At 53.3% G+C, this 18,216-nt stretch overlaps 1 protein-coding gene and 1 pseudogene across 3 annotated transcripts; one reads left to right on the top strand and one right to left on the bottom strand.

The window, feature by feature from the left end:
* Positions 1-18: 18 nt before the first annotated feature.
* LOC100386349 (spermatogenesis-associated protein 31A6-like) lies at positions 19-6,402 on the top strand (annotated as a pseudogene). Its single transcript, XR_013526043.1, has 3 exons — positions 19-257; positions 1,352-1,444; positions 2,808-6,402. The product of XR_013526043.1 is annotated as a spermatogenesis-associated protein 31A6-like (transcript).
* On the bottom strand, positions 170-18,159 carry LOC128931746 (uncharacterized). Of its 2 annotated transcripts, XM_078348376.1 has the most exons (4): positions 17,809-18,156; positions 16,093-16,251; positions 2,769-2,824; positions 170-1,550 (listed from the first exon to the last, which is right to left on the bottom strand). In XM_078348376.1, exons 1-4 carry the CDS (start codon positions 18,107-18,109, stop codon positions 1,473-1,475), a joined length of 594 nt encoding a protein of 197 aa, XP_078204502.1. In that variant the 5' UTR covers positions 18,110-18,156; the 3' UTR covers positions 170-1,472. The 2 variants fall into 2 exon arrangements, with proteins under 2 accessions (XP_078204502.1, XP_054109863.1); XM_054253888.2 differs by lacking the exons at positions 170-1,550; positions 2,769-2,824 and having other exon boundaries at positions 13,898-16,251; positions 17,809-18,159.
* Between the last annotated feature and the right edge of the window lie 57 nt (positions 18,160-18,216).

Raw genomic sequence — 18,216 nt, 5'->3', positions numbered from 1 at the left:
GCCTGGGCCCCAGTCCCTAGTCTGCAAGGGAATGCCCAGAGCTCAGTTGCTTGAAGGCAGCATACCTATTCAGATGGCAAATATTCCGTTTCCTCTAAAATTTCTTAGTGATTTGTGGATAAACACCCCCAGCTTTACACCATGGGTGTTGGATATCTTCCTCACCCTGGTATTTGCCATGGAGTTATATTTCCTATTAGCCCCCTAACCTCTCTTACTTCCATCGTGATCCACCCTCACCCGGGGAGAAGAGAATGGTAAGGAGCCCTCAGGCTGGACCCACACAGCACAATTCTCTCCTTTCTTTCTATTATTAGCTTTACTTTTCCAAATCTAGTGGAGAGACTTCCGCAATGGGAAGTGTCAGGAGAGACCAGAACATGGTCCTTCCAGGGAGAGGCAGAGTAGCCAGGGGTTGTTAGTAGGGACTGGGATTTCCATCCCAAGCTCTCAGTCCATCTGTGGGGGAGCACAGGAGGCGTCAGGGCAAAACCAAACCCCTGGACTCAGTGGTGAGGACCAGTCAGGACATAGGGGAGGTCTGGGGGGGGTGCTCATAAGCCCCTTCCTGGGGCAGGTGGCTGGGGGCACAGCCTCGTCTGTGTGGGGTGATCTGGGGGCTGTGCTGAGCCTCCGAGGGCCTCCCACCTGAACCTGGAGTCTCCTCTGATCTCCTGAGAAGCAGAATCCTACATGACAGCTCAAGTGTGCCAGCGGGCCTGAGCCTGGGTGTTCTTCGAGTAGAGGAGCACCTCTACCGTTACTTACATTATATCATATATTATATATTATACGTTATGTATATTATAGTTTACATATAAAAAATATATAAATATATATATATTTCCTCATATAGTAAATCCCTCTGTGGTGGGTTTTCTTGTTTGTTTTTTGAGATGGAGTCTCACTCTTGTCACCCTGGCTGGAGTGCAATGGCGATCTCAGCTCACTGCAGTCTCTGCTTCCCAGGTTCAAGCAGTTCTCCTGCCTCAGCCTCCGGAGTAGCTGAGATTACAGGCACGTGCCACCACGACCGGCTAATTTTTGTTATTTTTAGTAGAGACAGGGTTTCACTATGCTGGCAAGGCTGGTCTCAAACTTCTGGTCTCAGGTGATCCACCCTTCTTGGCTTCCCCAAACGCTTGGATTACAGGCGTGAGCCACCGTGTCTGGCCCCCTTTTCGTGTTTTTCTAAGAAGAAAAGCAATTTATCTCCACTTAAACTGAGTGGCAGGAAGCACACTGCTCCCTGAGCAAGATGAGACAGCTGTGCAGTTTGTGAGCGCCGCGGCTGGACTGGGAGCGGAGAGCGAGAGCTGGTCTCAGCCCCTCACCCTTTCTTGTCTCCCAGGGTCATCTTCTGTCCCAGTGTAAACTTCTTATCTCCCAGTGTCGAGGTCAGCGGCGGGGGAGGCCCAAAGGCAGGAAGAAAACAGTCTGAAAGGTAAGGCTCTGCCGGGGCACACTAGAGTTCATTTGATCTCGTCTGTCCCCGGAAAGAAGCGACTCTGTCTGAGGAAGTCAATTGAAGAAGCCTGAGGTGGGGGCTCCTAGGAAGGAAATCAGAACCCCGGGTCCCTCTCAGATTCCATGCTGGCGTGAAACCATGGTGGGCCAAGGACTGGGTGTTCCCAGGAGGGCACAGTGTAGGAGGAGGAGACCAATGCCTGTCTGAATCAGGAGGGGGGTGAGGGGACTGAGGACAGCTGTTCAACTCTGCTAAGGCTGATTCCTCTTTGAGACCACCCCAGTCCTTTCTCCCCACAGGGCAGCTGTGAGAACTATGGGGATGGGGGGTCTGTGTGTGGAAGCCCTTTGTGGACAACAAAGCCTTGCCCTCGGTGCCTCGCTATCACTGTCTAGGCCATGTGGCCTTGGACACAGACATGTGGTTTCCAGGATCTGACTCCCCATAGTCTTCCCTAAAGAAACATCCACTCAGCCTCCTGTGAGGAGGCTGCCCTAACCTCCCTCACTGCCCTAACCCGGTCTCCTGATTTCCAGCTTCTAGAGACCACCTGACAGGCCTGGAGGGGACTCTGGACTTGCTTTCACAACTGTAGCTGTGAGGCACTTCCCCTTCCCTGCATCCTTCTTACCAGGCTGGGATTCGACCCCAGGGCCTTATAGCAGTCTGGAGCTGACCTGGGATGGGGAGACCAGGGGGACAGAGGATGGGAGTAAAACCCTGGAGCAAGGGGTAGGAGAAGAATTGGGGAGTCTGGGTGCAGCGCGGTGGAGGGGCATAGGAGGATAAGTGGGGAGTCTGGGTGTGGGGCGGTGGAGAGCATGGGAGAAGTTGGGGGGTCGGTGTGGGGCGGTGGAGGGGCACAGGAGGAGAATTGGGCAGTCAGCATGTGGGGTGGTGGAAGGGAATAGGAGGAGAAGTGGGGAGTCTGGGTGTGGGGCGGTGGAGGAGCATAGGAGGAGAAGTGGGGGGTCTGGGTGTGGGGTGGTGGAGGGGCATAGGAGGAGAAGTGGGGAGTCTGGGTGTGGGGTGGTGGAGGGGAATAGGAGGAGAAGTGGGGAGTCTGGGTGTGGGGCGGTGGAGGAGCATAGGAGGAGAAGTGGGGGGTCTGGGTGTGGGGTGGTGGAGGGGCATAGGAAAAGAATTGGGCAGTCAGCGTGTGGGGTGGTGGAGGGGAATAGGAGGAGAAGTGGGGAGTCTGGGTGTGGGGTGGTGGAGGGGCATAGGAGAATTGAGGGGTCTGGGTGTGGGGCGGTGGAGGGGCCAGGGCCCACGCGGCCACTCTGCCCTATGGCCCTACCTGCTCCTGGCTGCAGCTTGTGCCTCCTGTCTCCTGCAGCATCCTGGGGCCGCATCCTGAGAAAGGCGACTTTGGTCAGCTCTCTGGTCCAGATATCCCAGGTGAGGAGTGCAAAAGAGCTCCTGATGGAGCCTCTGAGTCCCCTCAAGAGCCAATGGAAGATGCTGCTCCCGTGCTTTCCCCATTAGCTTCCCTGGATCCTCAAACCCAGCATCCTTCGTCTCTGGTTTCCACCCCATCGCCAGGCCCAATGGCCACCTCAGTCTCCCCTCTGAGTGCCTCCCAACCACCTTCCCTTCCCCTGGAACACCCTTCACCCGAGCCACTTGTGCTTTTCCCTAACCCACCACACACCCCTGATCCTCTGGCCTGCTCTCCGCCTCCTCCAAAAGGCTTCATTGCGCCTCCCCTGCAGGACTCCACTCTGACGACTCAGTGGCGCTTCCACTGGGCACCATCCATCAAAGCTCATCTCTGTGTGAGGATTTGGCGACTTCTGGCCCAGCCATCTCAAGCCTTCATGGCTCAAGCAGTCATGTCTCTGTGCCTGCATTCTGGTGTCAGGAAACTACCAGAACCTGGCCCGTCTCCAACCCATCGGTCCAGCAAGATCATCTTTCCGGCCACCCACCAGTAACCTCGTCCTCGGAGACCCCACAAACAGTCATATGGAAGCTGGTAGCCCCTTTTTGCTCAGCTCTGATGGCCAGAATGTCGTGGGAATACAAGTCACAGAAAGAGCCAGGATCAACATTCAGGAGGAAAAAGAAAAAGATGGATCATTTCTAAAACAAATGAACACAGAAAAGCACTTGAATTCTTTGGGGAATTTGGAGAAATCATTGAATGCTGAGCAGGACACCACAACCCTAAAACCTGTCTGGGACATGGAAAACTTGAAACAATCGTACAGTCCTAGAAGCTCTCGGATCCTGGAATCCTGAAGGAACATTTTCAGAAGAATTATAGCCAGCTTTTCTGGGGGCCTCCCCTCTCTGCACAGCGAATCCCTGGTGGCTAATGCCTGGGTGTCTGAGAGATCTTATACTTTACAGTCTCCTCCTTTCTTGTTCAATGGCATTCCCAATGCCCCCCCAGTTCAAAGAGAGACTACAATGTCTCCACTGCTTTACCAGGCCCAGCGCCTGTCCCATCTGAGGCCTGAGTCCCAACCCTTTATTTCGCCCACACCCCAATTCCAGATCTCACACATGGCTCAGGTGGAGGTTCAGGCCCGTCTTCAATCCTCTTTCCCAGTCCAATCTCCTGCTCTTGCATCCCCGATTAATAATTCTGGAGTAGCTTGCCCTGCGTTGCAGAATAAGATGCAAGCTCTCACCTTACCTGAAATGCAGTGCCCTGAATGGTCTTCTAAACAACCAGAAGGTGGGTTGGCTTTACCCTTTAGGGCCCAAAAACCTCAGGATGTCTTTAACGCCTCCACTCCTAACCTTCCCGAGCAGCTTGACAGCAATCATTCCTGAGAACTTTCCAGTCAGTCCTGAACTCCGGAGCAACCTGGGAACGACCCAAGAGTCTCCGGATCTGATGCAGCCTCAGGAGAAATTGCCAGGGACAAGTCAGGCCAGGGGCAAACTCAGACCCTTGCAGTTCTCCAAGACCATGAGCGAAAGCAGCAAGGACATACAGAAGGTGACGTTCCCGCTAGAGAGTAATCCGTGCACACCTCCGGGACAAATTCAGGGACAGACCCCGCAAAATCTAGCCAGCTGCATGGAAAGCTTCCCAGGGAAGGTTCTGGGGGCAGAACCTCAAGTCTCTGAGGAATCGGAAAGAGACTTGAAGATGCCCTTGAGGAGAGACTCGGAAAGTGATTTATTAAGATGCACAGAGAGAAATCGTATAGAAAACATCCTGAAAGCCCACGTGGGCATAAAGTTGGGCCAGATCAATGAGGGCTTTATCCCCATTCATGTGCGTCGATCCTAGCTTGCTGTCAACCAGGCTTTTTCCATGTCCAACACCCACATGAAGACCAGCAATCTAACACCCCCGAAAAGTGAAAGAGCCAGTGTGAACACATCCCAGGAGCTTTCCTTCCTCAATCCGTGCACTCAACAGGTGCTGGGACACCATATTGTGAGGTTTTGGGCCAAACACAACTGGAGTCTACCCCTCAGGGTCCTCAAGCCCATTAAGCTCTTTAAACTGGAAAAAGTTTCATCCTTCTCCGTCACACAGCTTGCCGGTCCCTCCTCAGCCACCTATGAATCTAAGCCTAGCTCAAAAGTTGAGAAAGCCACGTTCCTAAGAGAATCACCACCGGCAGATCTGAGAAAGCAGGTGCTGACCAAAGCATCTGTTCAGATGCCAGACAGTCTTCTGGTGTCTTCACCACATTTACAAAGTTCCAGATGGCCCCACAAGGGATCCTGTCTTAGAATGCCCATGGGCCCTTGAAGCCTCCTCCAGCTGGACAGGAGGACAGGTGGCCTTCTAAGTCCCTCACATGCAGCCTCACAGGCAGCGCCCAGCAGAGTGGGCGCTTAGGAGCCCAATCTTCAAGGGCTGGAGAGACCATGGAGGCAGCGCCACAACCCAGAGTTCCCTTGGGAACTTTTATGCTGGCAAACCTCCAAGCCACACGTAAGGATGTGAGTGGTTCAGAGGCTCCATGGACCAGTAAAGGCTCTCAACTCCCTAACTCAGAGACCCAGCCTCAAGTTTGTGGCGCCGTTGTGCTCCCTCCAGATGGTTTTACTGACATTCCCGTTGCTACAGAGAGTTTGGCTTCTCAAGTGCGCCACGGCCGTCTCCAGAGCATGCCTACCAGGAACATGCAGGCTTCCCGGGAGAAACATGACCTTATGGCAGCCGGAAGGAGCAACCTGGGGTACAAGGAGCCCAAGAACCCAAAATGTCAAGGCTCATGCAAGAGCCAGAGCTGGATGTTTACCCCTACTCACAAGAGTGAGAACCCAATGAAGCCCAACTTAGAAAAACGTGAAGAAAGGCTTGAAGAACTGAGGACTCCCCAACTCACCCCAGTCAGGAAAACAGAACAAACCCGTCAGGATGCAGGCCTCCAGTAGTTGCCATCAAAGAAACAGCCTCCTTCAATAAGCGACTTCGGAAAAAACATCAAACAATTTTTTCAGCAGATCTTTTCAGTGAAAAAAAGCAAGCCAGTACCAGTCACTGCCAAGAGCCAGAAAATAGTGAAAAACAGATCACATGTGTACAGCAGCTGTGCTGAAGCTGAGGGGCTCACGGCAGCAGCTGGACACATGCTGGAGAAAAAAATGACACTTTGCCGTGAGCATCGTGCCTCTAACATAAATCAGCACAAACAGGAGTTCCAAGCTGCAGTCTGTGGGTTTCCCTGCAACCGCAGGCACCTCTTCCACCTGGAACACAGCAGAATGCTGGGCTATGCAGCCAGCAGTCAACAAGCCACTCTCAAGAACCAGAATTGCCCCAACAAAGAGAAGCATATCAGAGATCAACAGTCCTTGAAAAGTGTCCGGCACAACAATGAGCAACAGGGCCAGGACAGCCCCAACTCTTGCTCCCCAAGAAGGCTGTCTCCCCAGCCTTCTTAAAAGTTCTGTGAAGACACAGAACTTTTAATATTCCAAAATAAATAAATATCTCCTTTTTTTCCCCCATAAAAGGATAATGGCTTTTATTTGTGTCGTGCTTGGTGTGGGCTTGTTTTCTAGAAGTGACAGGACATGGAGGGATTCTGAGAGTGGTGTTGTAAGCCCACATTCGTCCTGAGTTCCTTCACTGAAACTTAGGTTTCAATAATACTGTCTTTACACAAACAACAAAAAATTCTAAAAACAAGATGAGAACACCTACGAAGATCCCACTCAAAGATATGGTTCAACTCATCTTTCTACTACTTACTCTCTACCTCAAACTTTATGCAGCTGTAGGAAGAAGGTTTGCAGAGATGTCATAGGACTGAATATCTCCATGCAGGCTCCAGGAACTGCCACGGTCAAGTAGCTTCATGTGTCACAAAATAGTGGAAGCTTGGGTGGGAGAGTGTGGGCCCTGAGTTCAGAAGCCAGGGAAGTCTTGACCCTGGATATCCTGGGGGAGAGTAGATAATGCCTGCCCTTGGGAAGCCCCTTCTCTCCCTCGCAAAGGCTGGGATGGAGATGGGCCCTCTTAGCTCAGCCTACATACAAAGCAGAGTCCCCATCCCACTGCCTCTTCCTTTCTTGCCCTCTGAGGGGGGGTGGGGACAGGACTTCCAGCACTGTGGATGTAAAAGTGGGGGTTGGGGGGAGGCCTTCACGGAGGCTGCTGAGGACTGTGAGCTCCCCTGCCTGAAATGAGTAAATGACCCTGCTCCTGGGTCAACTGCCTTTGTCTGTCTCACCTTTGTGTATCTCAGCTTCAGAGAAGTAGTTCTGGGTGAATGGGGCAGGGCATGTCTGTGTGTGCAGAGGCTTCCGATGGTGGGACTCTGTAGAACTACAGCCTGATGCAGACAAAGAATTGAAAAGGAGGCAAAGTGGTGTGAGGGCTCCGTAAGCGGTGCCATGACCTGGGAGTCTCTGACATTCCAACCCCTTCCACAGGCATAGAGGGGCCTATGGCTCATCCTGGCCCCACCCCAGGGTCTGTCCCTGTTCCAGCTCCCAGACCACAGACCTAAAAACGCATTTACCCCCAACACAGAGGGCCAGACCAGTGAGAAGGCAAAGTGAATAAGGGAAGATGAATTTCTTAACGTCTTTAATAAGCTTGCACATAGTAACCTACTGAATTTTTTTTTTTTTTTTGAGACAGAGACAGAGTTTTACTCTTTTGCCCAGGCTGGAGTGCAGTGTTATAATCTCGGTTCACTGCAACCTCCAGCCCCTGGGTTCAAGTGATTCTCCTGCCTCAGTTTTCCAAGTAGCTGAGATTATAGGCACCCACCACCACACCTGGCTAATTTTTTACATTTTTAATAGAGATGGGGTTTTGCCATGTTGGCCAGGCTGGTCTCAAACTCCTGACCTCCAGTGATCTACCAGCCTTGGCCTCCCAAAGTGCTAGGATTACAGGCATGAGCCACCGCACCTAGCCTACCTATTGAATTTTTAAAAGGATGTGTTGACGATAGGTGAAAAAGCAAGGACTAGAGAACCCCAGGCATGACTCAGGAGTCTGGTAACCTTTAACATACACACAGCCCCAGGAGTCTGGTAACCTTTAACATACACTCCTCCCCAGGGGAGAAGTGGTGACTTAGAAGGACCCCAGCAGCTGAGCTGGGGTCACACAGCGAATCTCCCCCAGCTCCTGAGGTCCTTTCTTGACCCACAGACCAGCAGGGGAAGAGGCAGGCAGGCAGGCAGGCAGGATTTGAACACACAAGGCAGCTGGAATTGACCTGTCCAGAATGGGCAGGGGGGGTGGGCAGGGCAGGAGCTGTCCCCGCTTTGTCTCCCTCTGCTTTCAGCACAGCTTCCTCCTCTCTGGGCCCTCTCCGTACGGGAAAGCAGGAGGTCCCCACAAATCAGGGAGAGGAGTGTGAGGTCTCTAAAGGGAGTTTCCATGCCTTGTGCACATATAGGTGGGCAGGAGACCCAGTTCCAGGGGCCTCGTTTCCATGGTGGAGAGGACCGTGCCAGGTGGTGCCACTGATTTAGATGAAAATGGAAATGGCCCTGCCCCCAGCTTGTAGGACTGGTTGGCACTTGGGGTAAAGGGGGCAGTAAGCAACAGTCCCCACCATGTGGCCTGTCCTGGGGCCAGGTCTGTCTGGGGCCCAGATGACTGAGGCAGCCTCCAAGGTGGACCCAGCAGTGACAGCAGAACCAGGACCAGCAGGAGGGGCTGGGACCTGGAGCAGAGATCAGCTCCGGTCCCCCTGGGGAGCTCAGGAGAGAGAGTCACAGAGCTGGGACCTGACTGCTGAGGATGGGACATGCCTGGCTGCTGCTGGGTTCCCTCAGGAAACTGATAGGCGAGTTCTGGGACATGGAGGAGCTGGACGTGTGGACCCCACGGCTCAGGCCAGGAAAAGCGCCACAGGAAATGCTGGCCAACCAACAAGAACATAGGAAGGCACAAGCCCTTACCCCTCTGCTACTCAGTCTCCCATGGGGTGCAGCGAGGCCAGCAGTGGAGACCACAGAGATCTCCCACAGAAACTTCACAGAGATATCTCATACAGAGAGCCCACCGGGACCACTCACTGCCACAGAGAGAGACACACTGTGGCCTCCAGAGACCCCACAGAGCTCTCAGAGACCTCATGGTGTCCCACAGAGACACAGCACTGATATTTCCAGAGTCCTCACACAGACCCTTTCAGAGAACCCCACAGAGACCACACTGAGAGACTTCATTCAGTCCCACAGAGACCTCCTGCAAATTTCAGAGACCTTCCTTGGTTCTCACACAGAGGCCTCACACCTGACAAAGGCCTCAGAGACTTTACACAGAATCATAAAACAGGGAACTCATGCAAAGACTCATGCAGCTCACCTCATGATCTGCCTGCCTCAGCCTCCCAAAGTGCTGGGATTACAGGCATGAGTCACCTCACCCAGCCTCTCTTTTTTTTTTTTTAAGTTGGAGTCTTGCTCTTTCACTCAGGCTGGAATGCAGTGGCATGATCTCAGCTCACTGCAAGCTCCAACTCCCAGGTTCAAGTCATTCTCCTGCCTCAGCCTCCCTAGTAGCTGGGATACAGGTATGCACCACCACGTGGGCCAAGCTAATTTTTGGTATTTTTAATAGAGATGGGTTTTTACCATGTTGGCCAGGCTGGTCTCAAACTCCTGACCTCAAGTGATTCACCCGCCATGGCCTCCCAAGGTACTGGGATTATAGGCATGAACCACCGCACCCAGACTGGTCCTGTAATTCTCTCTGGGCACCCTGGCCCTGTGAGCTGGAGGAGGGCAGGCGGGGCCAGGCCCTGAGAAGCCCCTGATAGGTGTTGAGTGAATGAGTAGGGGTCGGGAGGGGAGGCTGGGGAAGGTACCCAGGATGTGTTCCTCCCACCCCCCAGCCTTGACAGGCCTCCATGTCCTGCTGAGCTCTTGCATGGTGGTCCTTTCCCACTTACAGCTCACTGCCTTGGACTAGGTCCCAGCCAATGGCCCGGCAGAAGTGTCCTCTCTGTTCTGACCCAGTATGACCTAGATGGGAGCCAATAAGCACATGGAATGAGCATAGCCCTGAGGGGTCAAAAGTGTGTGAGGAAGAAAGGGAGGGAGGGAGGGAGGGAGGGAAGGAAGGAGGGAGGAATGGAGGCACCAAAGGGAAGGAGGGAGGCAGGCAGGAAGGAAGTGAGGGAGCAAGGGAGGAAGGGGGCAATGAATGACTGCACATACAAAGGAATGAGTGAATGAATGCCCAAACCAAGAAATGAGTGAATGAATGCACACACCAAAGAATGAATGAATGAATGCACACAAATGAATGAATGCACACAAAGGAAAGAGCCAATGTATGAACATGCCACTTGTGGGGCGTGAAGAGGCCTGAAGAGACCCCCAGTTGAGGGGGCCCCACGTTGTGTCCTTGCTGCTGAGGGACCTGGACATGCTGGTGCATGGGAGAAGGGCTTGGGCTTAGAATGAATTGGCTCACAGGCGACTCGTCAAGTGTCACAAGTAACCCTGAGCAGCAGGCTTTCCCTCCCGAGCCTTAGCCCCAACAGATGTAACATGGATTAGAAAAGCGACCTCATGGCGCTTTTCTGAAAATTCAGTAGGTGAAACATGGTGGCTCATGCTTGTAATCCCAGCGCTTTGGGAGGCCAAGGTGATTAGATCACTTGAGCCCAGGAGTTTGAGACTAGCCTGGGAACAGTGAGACCCTGTTTTTGTTAAAAACAAAACAAAACAAAACTGAAAATTCAATGGGGTGCTGGGTGTGCCAGTTCTAGAGCTGTGACACTTATTTATTTGGTTCAACCCAAGCCACTTCAAACAACTGAGCGCCCCCCAGCCAGTGGGCCAGGCCTCTCAGTGTCACTCTGGCTGAGGGTGTATGTGTGTCTCTCCTTCAACTGTCCTCATTCTTTCCATCGCGTGTGTGTGTGGTCTTTTCTCTCTCATACACACACACCTGTCAAATTTGCATGCTCTGACACAGAGACACACAGTCATACTTCCTTTTAAAAATTTGTTATTTTTAGAGGCACAATCTTGCTCTGTCACCCAGGCTGGAGTGCAACGGCACAATCACAGATCACTGCAGCCTTGAACTCCTAGGCTCAAGCGATCCTCCTGACTCAGCCTCCTGAGTAGCTGGGACAACAAGCATGCATCCCCATGCCTGGCTAATTTGTTTTTTGGTAGAGGTGGGGTCTTGCTATGTTGCCCAGGCTTGTACACTCCTGCTTCTGTATGTATGTATGCATGTATGTATGTATCCTTTTTGAAAATGATTTCATTGAATCTTTATTTAAGCACGGACTTTTCTGAAGCTCTGGGAACACCTGGAAGAGGAAGGGAGGGTTCTGGATACCCCCTAGGACCACATTGGCCCTGGGTGCAGGACAAGCCCAGGCAGGAGAAACAGACCCTGCTGAGGGGTCTCCTCTTTGCCTCCTCCCTGGGTCCCAGCTGGGTGATCTCCTCGGTTCACTGCCGGCCAGGGTCAGGCAGTGCATGGCCAAGCCCACCGCTATGTCATCATTCCAGGGGGAAGGGGCTTGAAAGCTGCGTCATGGGGTGATGGAAACCTGGATTTAGTTGGCATGACCTGAGCTCAGGTTTCAGCTTTTCCACATCCTGGTGGTGGGACCTTCAGGTGGGAATTCCTCCTCTGCAAAATGAGAGCTTGTGAGAATTAAACTGGCCCTGGCATTTAGGAAACAGCCCTGTGATGTAGGTTCCTGCTCTCGGGACCCAATTACTTCCCAAATACAAAAAATAGCTAGGAGTGGTGGTGGGCACCTGTAATTCCAGCTACTCAGGAAGCAAAGACAGAAAAGTGCTTGAATCCAGGAGGCAAAGCTTGCAGTGAGCTGAGATAGTTCCACTGCACGCCAGCCTACGCAACAGAGCAAGGCTCTGTCTCACGAAAAAGAAAAAAAAAAGAAAAAAAAAAAAAAAGAAATGGAAGGAGATGAAAAGGAATATATGTAACATAGGCAAGGACTTCATGACTAAAACACCAAAATCATTGGCAACAAAAGCCAAAATAGACAACTGGGACCTAATTAAACTCCAGAGCTTCTGTGCAGCAAAAGAAACAATCAACAGAGTGAACCAGAAACCAACAGAATGGGAAAAAATTTTGCAATCTACCCATCTGACAAAGGGTTAATATCCAGAATCTACAAAGAACTAAAACAGATATACAAGTAAAAAGCATACAAACCCATCCAAAAGTGGGAGAAAGATATGGACAGAACACTTTTCAAAAGAAGGCATATATGAGACCAACAAACATATGAAAAAATGCTCATCATCACTGATTATTAGAGAAATGCAAATCAAAACCACATTGAGATATCATCTCAAGCCAGTCAGAATGGCAATCATTAAAAAAATCTGGAGACAACAGATACTGGAGAGGATGTGGAGAAATAGGAACACTTTAACACTGCTGGTGGGAGTGTAAACTAGGTCAACCATTGTGGAAGACAGTGTGTCACTTCCTCAAGGACCTAGAAATAGAAATTCCATTTGACCCAGCAATCCCATTACTGAGTAATACACGCAGAGGATTATAAATCATTCTATTATAAGGACACATGCACACAAATGTTCATAACAGCGCTGTTTACAATAGCAAATACCTGGAACCAAACCAAATGCCCATCGACGAAAGACTGGACAAGGAAAATGTGGCACATATGCACCATGGAATACTATGCAGCCATAGGAAATGATGAGTTCATGTCATCTGTAGGGACGTGGATGAATCTGGAAAACCAGCATTCTCAGCAAACTGACACAAGACCAGAAAATCAAACACCACATGTTCTCACTCATAGGCAGGTGCTGAACAATGAGAACACATGGACATAGGGAGGGGAACATCACACACTGGGGTCTGTTGTGGGGGCAAAGGGAGGGACAGCAGGGGAGGATGGGGAGGTTGGGGAGGGATAACATGGGGAGAAATGCCAGATGTGGGTGACAGGGGGATGGAGGCAGCAAACCACATTCCCATGTATGTACCTATGCAACAATCCTGCATGATCTGCAAATGTAACCCAGAACCTAAAGTACAATTAAAAAAACATAGAGATTTGCAAGGAATCAAAGAGCATTTAAATATCCACATGAAGCTATTCATCAGCAAGACTGATACCGCAAAGAAAAGAAAATCAAATCAGTGATATTAAGAATACATTGGAGAAGTCCTCCAAGAATGTAGAGGAAAAGGGTAACAGAATGAAAGTGATGACGACGAGAGCTCCGTGAAACCCAATTTTAAAACTCCAAGATTAATACAATAAAATTTTCAGAATAGAGTAGAACAACAAACTAATGAAAAAAACAACAAAGAGAACATTTTTTCTTGACCTTTAAAAAAATCGTGTTCCATAAAAAGAAATCCTAACATAGACATATCCTGGCAGAATATGTATTGAAATGCTGGAAAACTTTAAACCATTCCGGGATCTGAGAAAAGTACTTAGAAATGAATGAAAATCAGGCTGACCCTGGCTTTTCCTCTGTGATAGAAAATTCAGGGAAACACTAGACTAATATCTACATAGTTGAGGGGAAGGGTTAGAAACCCAAGTAACCAGAGATTTTGGAAACACACTTGTGTAGTCTGCCATCTGTGAAAATAACATACTTGGCTGTTTCTGCTTTGAGAGTACATATCACCAATAAGCAGCTTAAGAAAAAGATTACTTTAGTTCAACCATTATGGAAGACAGTGTGACAGTTCATCAAGGATCTAAAACCAGAAATACCATTTGATTGGGGTGAGTGTGGTGAGGAGGCAGCAGGGGCAAAGGCCCTGGAGTGGGTGTGGTGAGGAGGCAGCAGGGGCAAAGGCCCTGGGGTGAGTGTGGTGAGGAGGCAGCAGGGGCAAAGGCCCTGGAGTGGGTGTGGTGAGGAGGCAGCAGGGGCAAAGGCCCTGGGGTGAGTGTGGTGAGGAGGCAGCAGGGGCAAAGGCCTTGGGGTGGGTGTGGTGAGGAGGCAGCAGGGGCAAAGGCCCTGGGGTGGGTGTGGTGAGGAGGCAGCAGAGGCAAAGGCCCTGGGGTGGGTGTGGTGAGGAGGCAGCAGAGGCAAAGGCCCTGGGGTGGATGTGGTGAGGAGGCAGCAGGGGCAAAGGCCCTGGGGTGGGTGTTGTGAGGAGGCAGCTGGGGCAAAGGTCCTGGGGTGGGTGCAGTGAGGAAGCAGCAGAGGCAAAGGCTCTGGGGTGGGTGTTGTGAGGAGGCAGCTGGGGCAAAGGCCCTGGGGTGATTGTGGTGAGCAGGTAGCTGGGGAAAAGGCCCTGGGGTGGGTTTCATTAGGAGGCAGCTGGTAAATGTCATCAGCCTGGTGTTCACATGCATGGCCCAGTTCCCCTAGTCCACTCCCCCAGGGGCGTCAAAGGTCTCAGCCTTGCACGAGAGATTTTCCAACTTTCCAAACTTGTCAGCCCTCGAGGTTTGTCTTCCTGGGTGGGTTTCTGCTGTTCCTGAGAGGTGGCCCAGGGCCACGTGACAGGGAGAAACTAGCCCAGCAGGCCTGGGTTTGCCTACCACTCTGCGTCTCACTTGCTGTGTGACCTGAGGCAAGTTACCAGATCTCTCTGAATATGTTTTCCTAGCGGAGCTTTTGATACATGCCTGGTGTGGTATGTGCGGTCAGGAAATGCTGTTTCCCTGCCACTTTTCAATGTTTCCTCTTCTCAGCCGACATTTAAAACAGTTCCCACAGGCTGGGCGCAGAGGCTCACGCCTGTAATCCCAGGACTTTGGGAGGCCAAGCAGTAAGTGCCCCACAGGCAACAGATGTGCTGCCTGGGAAGCAATGCTGGAGGCTGTGCCCACTTGGACAGATGGTCAAGATGAGGCGGGCACCAGTTTAGCCCAGCCACAGACAAAGCTGCTGAGGCTCTGTGCCTCTGTGCCTGCCTGGCACAAGATATGGAGCCAGGTCTGAGTGGGCCTCTGTGCTCTGGACTTACCAAGGATGAGACTGAGGCATGCTGGAGAGAGAGCTGACTCCTGACAACATAGGCTTTATGTGGAGCAGGTAAGGGAGACCCCCACCACTTGTCTCCCCATGCCCAGTGGTGCAGTGCCCAGAGCCTGCAATCCTCACTCTGGGTGTGGGCCAAGAAAGAACGGACCCTTTGGCTGGTGCACTAGGCGACCTTCAGGCTATCTGGGACCAGCTCTGACAGCCTCTGCTCTGGGATCAGCCGCCACAGCAGCCTACACATGGCATGGAGCAGCAGCGGTGGCATCCCTGGACACTGACCCCAGTAGCATGGAACCCAGGACCAGATACTGCCACAGTCAGCCCGCAGGTGCGGGAGGGCAGGAGGCACTCAGTAACAACTCTGTGGCTGCACAGTGCCCAGCGCCTGCAAACCTGTGCTCTGGGCCAGGCCTCAGGAAAAGTGAACCCTAGGGTAGGATGGCGGTACACTTCCCGACCCCCATGCCCTCGGGGAGCGGCCCCGCAAGAATCTGCCATGGGCTCAGCCACAGCTGCAACCTGGAAATGGTGCAAGTCAGCATCAGTGGCAACCCCTGGCCCTGTCCTCCCCCACCAGCAGCAGGAATCCCAGGGCCAGATGTGACCATGGTGCCTAATTTAGGTGGCTGGCAGCGCAGCTACAAGGTGATGGAAACCGGCGCTCAGACTCATCCTGGGTGCTGCAGTGGGCCCAGAGCCCATGACTCCACACTCTGGGCTTGGGCCAAGGAAGCATGGATCTTAGGGCAGGGGGAGGTGCCCTGGGCGACTCCCAGGCTGTCTGAGACCAGTCCTGCAGCCTCCCGTGCATTCTGCTGCACCTGCCACTTATAGATGGCATTTGGTAGCATGGTGGCAACCCCTGATCTGCCTGCTTCCTCCAGTAACGCGGACCTAAGGGCCAGACCCTGCTGCGGCGCCTAAATCAGGCTCCGCAGAAGGAAGAGGACTGGAACTGGCATCCAGCCCCATCCCAGTGGCTGTAGGGTAACCAGCACCTGCGACCAGTGCCCTGGACCAGGGACAAAAAGGAACAGAAGAATGGGAACCAGCACTGCCACCCTACAGCTCAACTGTAGCTGCCACCTGCACACGGTACATCAGAAGCAGTGGCAACCCCAGCTCTGCCTGCCATAAACAGCAGGGGGGAGACCCAGGGACCAAGGCCACCTCAGAGGCTGCCACCTGGCCACCTCTGCACCCGTCCCTGCCCTGGTGGCAGCCAGCCATGCTCCTACCTCTCCAGCGCTCTGCAGTCTCCATCGCTGTCACCCACTGCAGCGAGGCGAGCTGTGGTGCCACAGGCTCCAGCCTCCAGCATGCAGCAGATAGCTCTTCCTTCTTGTGGCATGGAGCAGCTGGGCTGGCAAAGCCAGAAAAGCCTAGAATGGGAGCAGCTGGGCAGGCAAAGCCAGAAAAGCCCAGAATGGGACACAAGAGAATGGTAGCATTAGACCCCCACCTTGTCATGCTGGCCACTGGGCGGCATGGGCCAATTTCAGTGAAGGCACTCACACCCACCCTCCAAAGGCCACAGCATCTCTTTTTGGCCCAAACTGGCTAGGGATTAGAGACTGGAGATACCATGGTGCCTGGGCTTCCCGCTCCATAGGAACAACTGGGACCACCCAGGCTGTGTTCGGGAAGAAGGAGGAACAGAAACTAGGCCCCAGCCAGCCCTCCCCACCTTTGTGCTGGTTCCCATTCCTGAGACCTCCACCCACAGAGCCCTGTCACCCCACGGTGCCTACTACAGAAATGTGTGCCCGCCACGCAGTAGGAGATGGCCCTTTAGAGTTTAGAGTCCAGGGAGAGGAGGACCACTCCTCTCTCAGAGACCACAGCAGTCACTGAAACCTCCATCACCTGCCACCGGCAGTGCAGCTTCCGACAGAGCCCCTAACCCGCTACCACCGGCAGTGTAGCCCCAGGATAGCGCCAACACCCCATCCCCCACCACCAGCAGTGTAGCACGTCATGGCAGCCCCTAACCTGCCCCTGCCTTAGACACTGCAGCACTCAATGGCACCCGCAAACCACCCTGCTACCATGGGCAGCACAGCCTGGGATAGCACCCCAACTGGCTCCCCGGGGTGGGCAGTGTAGCCACAGATAGCATCCCCAAGCAGACCCCCACCACAGGTAGTGATGCCCCCATATGGCACCCAAACCACCCCCCACTGCGGGCGCTGCAATCCTGAAAAGTGAGTGCCCTAACTCACTCCCCGTAGGGAACAGTGCGGCCCTGGATAGCACCCCCAACCAACTCCCTGCCTCGGGCACTGCAGCCACCGATAGCACTCCAAACTCCCTCTCCACCTTGGGAAGTACCCCCATGGCTAGCTTGAGTAGCCTGATAGTGCACCCAACCTGCCCCTGCCACAACCCACGCAGCCCGGAATAGCACACTCACCCGCTCTTTACCAGGCAGCGCAGATCCCTGAGAGCACCTGACCTACCCGCCGCCTCCCCACCACTCAGGCTGTGTATCCAGCCCCAAGAGTCCCCCACCAACCCTCTAGCCCACTCCACAGGCAGTCCAACCCTGTGTAGCTCTCCCAACAAGCCCCCCAACCTCTGTCTCAGTGTAGTCCCCATGATGCCTTTAACACCACCGCTCCCCCCCACCAGCAGTGTAGCACCCCCTAAACCATCTTCCACCGCCAGCACTGCAGCCCCAGACAGTGCCCCCAACCCACTCCCCATGTGGGCGATGCAGCCTTGGATAGTGCCCCCAACCAGCTCCCAGACACAGACAATGATGTCGTGGATCTCACACACCCCCCCCAACTGGGGCAACGTAACACCTGACAGCACCCCGAACCCATCCCTCGCCACTGGCAGTGTTGCACCCCATAATGTCACCAACCCATCCCAGACAAAGCAGGGAGCCGCGGAGAAGGAGCAGGGAGGTCTGGAGGATTCCCGATGGGGTACAAGTCCCCGCCACTTACCGCAGAGACCTGTCTCGTCCTCCACAGTCATGTTGAAGCTGCCACGGCTTCTCCAAAGAAATTCGCTCTGACCGCGCCGCTGCCGCCGCCTATGCGGACTTCCCTCCGGCCGGATCCAGCAGGGGCCTCCACCGACTACACCGACTTCCCTCCGGCCGGGCTGGGGCTGCCATCGCTGCCACTGACTTCCCTGTGGCTGGGCCAAGCTGGCTGGGGCCGGCCGCCGTCGCCGTCTCCGCCGCTGCCTTCTCTCTGGCCTGGCCGTGTGGGCTTCCGTAGGAGCAGGCACGCTGACAGGCATTCGCCTCAAGGCTGAAGCACCACACCGTCTTAAAGGGGCTGCAGCTCAGCCTGGCTAGAATAGCTTCGGGTTGGATGAGAGAACAAGTTTTAGGTTAGCCAATCAGA

This window comes from Callithrix jacchus, chromosome 1 (assembly GCF_049354715.1).
Source record: "Callithrix jacchus isolate 240 chromosome 1, calJac240_pri, whole genome shotgun sequence".
Classification (NCBI taxonomy): Eukaryota; Metazoa; Chordata; class Mammalia; order Primates; family Cebidae; genus Callithrix; species Callithrix jacchus.
Note: the sequence above shows the minus strand (reverse complement) of the source record. Positions and strands in the feature narration are given on the sequence as shown.